Source organism: Microtus ochrogaster, linkage group LG2, assembly GCF_000317375.1.
Source record: "Microtus ochrogaster isolate Prairie Vole_2 linkage group LG2, MicOch1.0, whole genome shotgun sequence".
NCBI classification, from domain to species: domain Eukaryota; kingdom Metazoa; phylum Chordata; class Mammalia; order Rodentia; family Cricetidae; genus Microtus; species Microtus ochrogaster.
The window spans coordinates 9,756,112-9,762,752 of NC_022028.1; the positions used below are offsets into that span (position 1 = coordinate 9,756,112).

General features: G+C 39.1%; 1 protein-coding gene across 3 annotated transcripts in view; it reads right to left on the reverse strand.

Annotated features, from left to right (window-relative positions):
- Positions 1–6,641, reverse strand: part of Kcnq5 (potassium voltage-gated channel subfamily Q member 5) — a 529,997-nt gene that overhangs the window by 76,815 nt on the left and 446,541 nt on the right. For all 3 annotated transcript variants that reach the window (XM_026785580.1, XM_026785581.1, XM_013351081.2), the window contains exon 8: positions 3,523–3,618. In XM_026785580.1, the coding sequence (XP_026641381.1) occupies positions 3,523–3,618 (96 nt within the window). The remainder of the gene's footprint in view (positions 1–3,522; positions 3,619–6,641) is intronic.

Sequence of the window (6,641 nt, forward strand, 5' to 3'; positions counted from 1 at the left end):
AGAGAGAGAGAGAGAGAGAGAGTTGGGAATGGATGTGTTGGTGGAGAGCTGGGTGAGTAAGAAGAAGGGAGTGGGGGTGGATCTATCTGATCAAGAACATTGTATATATGTATGAGATTTTCCAAAATTAAAATAAAGTTAAGGAGTATTGGATTTGGACTCAGACAGCAAGGATTTAGTCCTAGCAAATGAAGAGGCTTATCTTGGTGATCATGTGATATAATGTGTTGGAAGCACTCTGCAAACTGTAAAAGACTCTGTGAGTCTTAGGTATTATTGATAAAAGTTGTGACATTTGGGCAGGTATTCAGAACGTTACCGAGAGCTGATTTCGTTTCCCAGACTGCTCCACTTGAAAAGTTAATTTAAATGAGTCATGCAAAGATATTGACACAGCTAAGTTTGCTGTGAGCTTCTGGGCTTTTCAACTTTTTTTTTTTCCTTAAATCCTTGAGATTCTGGTTAATTTAGTTCTTTCACCAACCAAATGACAAAGCAGTTTGAGCATCTCACTCGCCACGGAGGCAAGAGCATGGTTCAGCCTTAACACAAATGAAATTGCCTTTGATCTCGATGCTACGTATATACAGCATACCTGCAGGTTTATGGGGTAAGGAATGAAAGGATCAGCAACCAAAGCTTGCTGTTCAACCTACTTGATCCTTAAAAATTCATGTCTAAATTAAAAAAATAGATTTCTCCCATGTCTAGCCAAAGCCTAACTCCGTGGATTCTGTTCAGACTACGTGAAGGAGACACAACGAGCAAATGAATATCATGCTATTCCTACGCAGCATCAATGAATATCATGCTATTCCTACGCAGCATCAATAAATAAATTTCATTGGAATGAGAGGGCAGCTACTTCCCACCTCATCAAATTCAATCTTGTTTTTGAATTTTTGAGACAGGGGTTCTCTGTGTAACAGCTCTGACTGTCCTAGAACTTACTTTGTAGATCAGACTGGATTCAAACTCACAGAAATCTACCTGCCTCTGCCTCCTGAGTGCTGGGGTTACAGGTGTGCACCACCACTGCCCAGCCCTCAAATTCAATTTTTGAATTCTGATATTAAGCATAGGTTTTAAACATTTTAAATGGTGTAGTTTGTGCTCTTTCCTGCCACAAACACCTGGGAATTTTAAGCAAAATTCATAACTTCCCCATGATATTGCTTTAATTTTACAAGTTCACTTGCTAGTCACAATATATGTATGTTACACAATCAAGTTGGACAAAACGGAGTTCAAGGCCTCTAAGCTAAACTGTTCATTTGGCATCTCCACCTGTTATTGGTTGTCTCACTTTGGAGACAGACATAAATTCCACTTCTCTAATGATTTGCTGCACGAAAACCAATTTGTTTTGAAGCTCGATTGAGAACTATTCCTCACGATGCAGTAGTTGACAAGGAAGGACACAGCAGCTGAGGAAAGTCCCTGCCATGTTTCTTAGAAGTAGGTTCAATGTGCCATGGCAGCTCATGACTCCTTAAAGGGACCGAGCATTTGATAAATGTCTAGAAATCAATTTTTAGTCTTGACTTCGCTTAGCTTTGATAGCAACGCGGAGCTGGTGGCTACTGTATTGGCAGCACAACTCTGTGTTGTCACAGCTGACGTACACAGGAGAGCCGGCAAAGGTTTGCTTCTCAGCAGAACAGCTCAGATTCTAGGAGCTTTACTATCCAGGAGAGGGTTTATTGGTTCTATACATAAGCAGGGCTTGTTGCTCAGTGGGATTCTGGGAGCCCTTTGAACAAATGGTGCGCTCCCAGGTTGGAGGGCTGTTCTGGAGTGAAGGAAGATGGAGGTAAAGATAGTAAAGAGAGGACGAATCTGAAGAAATCTGAGAGCATGCGCCTTGGTGAAGACTTTGTAGATGGAGAGTGTTGAGGCTTTTGTGTGCCCGTACTGTGCACTTCTGTCATTATGGGATCATTGCTTGGCTCCAGACTTCTCAATACTGGAGATTCAACTAAGGACTCATACATGTCAGGGAAGCCCTCATCATTAAACTACATTCCTAGCTCCTGGCTATGGTGCTTAAGCTGCTATTAACTTAAGGACCTTTTCATCAAGAAAGTAATTTTACTGTTTTTGTCATCTTATAAAAAAGAGTTTTATTAATTTATTTTTATGTGTATGGGTGCTATGTGTGAATGTATGTCTGTGTATCCTGTGGGTGCCTGGTGCCTGCAGAAGCCGGTGGAGGATGTCAAGTTACTGAGACTGTAGTTACAGACCGACCTGAGTAATCATGAGGGTGCTGAAACCGAACCAGGGTTTTCTGGGAGAGCAACCAATGCTCTTCCCTGCTGAGCCATCTCTCTGGCCTTTATCTATTTCTCTTTTAAACCATTAGGAAAATAGTGACTGTCAGTGGTTTGCCTTGCAATTCATGCCTAATGGCCGGCTTCTCGTAAGCGGTTGTAAAATAGCTTTCTGTTTAAAACCAATTTAGTCATCAGCTACAGATTTCCTTTAGGATAGACCTAAGCTACACACTCACCCCCCCTTCCCCTTCAGAGCTCCATTTCTATTGGAAGCAAGGCATGACACAGACCTAGTTCCCTAGGCTAACTGGATGGTTAACAGTAGGTTACAACCAAGTAGTCAGCCACTCAAAGCTGAGATCTAAATTAAAGCAATGGACTTGCTACATTTGCCAGCAAACAATTCCCAGAGTCCCTCTTATTTGCATCCCAGCATCTCCAGGTTCAAAGTGTGGGGCTTCAGCTGCTTCTAAGGAGGGGAGATAACTTGGGATTTCAGGACTATCGTGTTCATTGTGAAATGTTCACTTTAGATCCTTGATCTGGGGAAAATATATTTTAGAAATATTTAGAAATAGTTTAGAAAGTGAAATATTTTAGAAAAGTGTTAACACAAATCCTGGCTTATTGGAAAGAAAATGAAATGCTAACACAAACCTGATGTATGATGAACTAGCTTCACACAATATGTTTATTATGTATATATATATATATCCTCTAATATCTAGTGCACTTCAGGCCATGACCCTACAAGACATGAAAAGCAATTCCACAGACACTAAACCTCAACATTCTAAACCTTGTATGGTTTTCACAACAGAAGGAAAGAACAGCTAGAGAAAGTCATGGGAATTCCAGGAATGATGCTGCATTCTGTTCCATCACTTAATGACCAAATATGTTTCACACAGCGATTCATAAAGTGAATTAGGGTCCTTCCAGGAGTGGCAGGACTGGTAACCTCTGCACAGGGTTGATGGTAACGGTTAATTAATCTGAACAGCACATAGTCCATTTTCTGAAAAACATACTTTGTTGTTGTTGTTTGGGAGAGGGACAACACCTGCTCAAACTCTGGGTTGTTCATGAAGGTTTGACTTTATTTTTTTTATTTTTATTTTTGTTTCTTTTTTAGCATAGAACAGTAAGTAACTCTAGGAAGCAATGAAGCATGGTAACTAGAAAATGACCGAGCAAGCACTTCTGGAGACAGATGTGGCCATCTCCCCATCACGCTGACATTTACCTGAATGAGGTTGGCAGCTGGGTTCCTTCTTTTCTCAAAATGTTTCTGGCGGTGCTGTTCCTGTACTTTTAATGCAAAGCCCGAGCCAAGAATGCCCTGGAACAAAATACAAAATAATACCATTTTAAAGATCTCTAAAATGAATCTACAAAAAGACAAACATTATGTAATGTGTTGCCCATAAACATGTTATTTAAAAAAAAAAACCCTATATGACTTTGTTCTAACACTTCCAGGGAGTAGCAAGCTGTTGGGTAATACTGCCCGAAGATTATGAGTCTTGTTCTGTAGTAAATCAACTGAACATTATCATTAATTGATTTCCGGTATTATAAGAAACATCCTGATTAGGAAGAGAAATGATCACTAAATTCAAGTGATATTAAGTGATAGAATTTAGAGGTGTGAACTCTGCTTTGGACTGGACTGGGGTTTAAATTTGGGAGATTTAAAGTCTTGCTGCTATAGACATGTGGCTACTTTTAGCACTGATAAGACTCTGGGATGGTACATTCATCAGACACAAAATTGGGGAGGATAGAGGTGAGGTTCAGACCAATCCCAGCTGAGGACCTTAAAGATGGGTTCTCAGTTTTGGAGTTGTAGGTTTTGCCCATCTGTATGAAAACAACAACAACAAAAAACAACCAACCTCAAGCCAACCAACCAAACAACCAAACAACCAACCAACCAAACAACCAAACAACCAACCAACCAACCAACCAACCAAACAACCAACCTCCAGCCAACCAACCAACCAACCAACCAACCAACCAACCAAACAAACAAACAAACAACCAAACAAAGCATGACTCCTTGAAAAACCTATTCTTCTTTCCTTGGTTTTAATATGGTGCTTTCAGCATGTCTTACTTCTCTCTTTCTTTTCTTTTTGTTTTTGGTTTGGTTCACATATTTGAAATTTGTGGTTGGTGAGATTAACATACCTTCCTCAGTTTTTGGTTTGTTTTGTGTTCTTTTAAAGATTTATTGTATTTTAAAGTATGTGTTTGTGCATGCGTGTATGCAGGTAAGAGGATTTCAGAAGACAGAGTCAGATCTCCTGGAACCCAAGATGAGAGTGGTTCCTCGGTATGGGTGCTGGGGAACTGAATCCAGGTCTTCTACGAGAACAGTGCGTGTTCTCAACTGCTGAGTCATTTCTAAACCCAGGTGTTTTGTTGTTGTTGCTAATTTGATTTCTTTTCACTTACTATCACTTTTTTTTTTTTTAAATATTTTTAGGTTTTTTGAGACAGGGTTCCTCTGTATGGTACTGGCTGTCCTGGAATTGGCTCTGTAGACAAGGCTGGCCTTGAACTCACAGAGATCCTCTGTCTCCTGCCTGGACTCAGATTAAAGGCATGCACCACCACTACCACCTGGCTTCATTTTTAATATCTTGAACTGCAAAAATTCTCGTTCTTTGATGTTTTTGTCTCTTTTCCATTTGTGTAGGTCTGGCATTTGTGAAATCAAGATGCCTTTTGTCTCAACATTTTGTTCACATTCAGAGCTTGCTAAATTCAGTCTTTGTCTATGCTCTTGACTTCATTAGCACGACACTGGGAGCTCCGCTGCTTTCAAGTCTGTCCATTTTGCTTGCTAGCTATAAATTATTAGGCTTTTTTTAAGCTTCCAGGAGTCTCACCCTTAAGTTAGAGATGGGTATCTTCTAAGCGCTAAGTCAGTATCTTCTGCAGGTAAGAAATGCCCAATGTGCACCCTTTGTCAGGTAAAAGATGGTACCTCCTGGAAAAGGGTTTCTGTTTATCTCTAGAAAGCATTAAGTCTTGGCCATGGGACATCTCTGCTGAGATATTTCAGGGCTTTAGGTAGCCTTTCATCTTATCTTGAGATTTCACAATTCTAAGCCCATTGGTGACAATAACCAGACAGTAAGCAATGCAATCGTGTTTAAAATACAGAATTGTAGAATAATACCATTTGCTACTAGTATGCAGTGCTCTCCTCTATTATTAATTAAGATAAATAACTGTGCCCTGAAACGAGCAATTAAATCATGGGTTCTGTTTTCTATCTCTGCCTTCAGTGTAGTTCTTATACTGTTTCATGTCTCCATCTCATACAGGCTGTGATTACACAAGCTAAGCTTTATAAAAGCCTGCTTTTGGATGGTCTAGCTTATAGATTTAAATAATCTTTCCCCCAGTTGGTATCACAAATGCTCTCCTCTTCCAAATCCTTTATTTTTTATTTTTTGGTTAAATGAGGCTATTTGGGAAAGACTGACTGACTGCCTGATTTTTCCTCTAACTTCATTTCCCATTAAGCATAAACACACAGGAGAGAATAAACATATCTTTATGATATGCATTATGCCTATAGAGTGAATATTTGTGTATTACTTGCACTGAACATAATTCAGGTTTTTATAGACACTGGGTTAATGGCACTAGCTATCATTTTTGAGCACAGTGTATGAGAGTTACTTTCCTTTTGTAAATGGATGCAGGTCCTACACAGTACAATTTAATATCTATAAAGCAAGATAAAATGTTCTGAAAATCACTTGGCATTTCTTAGAACTGGTGACTGTTTATTACATGTCTATATGTTCCAGCAGTTATTAGCCAACTCTGCTCGCTGTCTCGTTATGTCTGCATTTGCCTCCAGTCACATGCAGTTCAGTGTCTCTAAGCTGGTCAGTCATGATTCATAAACACAGATAGATGTAACATGGCTTCATCTTTCAATATGTACACAACTCTCCAAATACTGGCAAACACTAGGTGCAAAGTGGTTTTTTATAAAATTCATTTATTCTATGTGTTTTCCACATAATCTATCTTGATCTCATTCATTCCCCAACCCTTTGTAGAGGCAAATCTTACAAAAGTGATTTTCACTAATTTTTTTAGACTAACAAGAATTAAAATTTTAGTTTTTAATGTTTGATTCTAGACTAATAAATGTGACATAAATACCAAGTGGGGAAAAATACCTTGACAAAAATTTAAAATGTTTACCTCTCCTTATCACTCAACTTTAAGGAGCACAGTTTGCACCCTCAACATGGCAACCAAACTGTGTTGACTTTTGATGCTTGTTCATATTTTGCTATCTTTTTTGTTTATATTTGTTCATATTTGTAACAT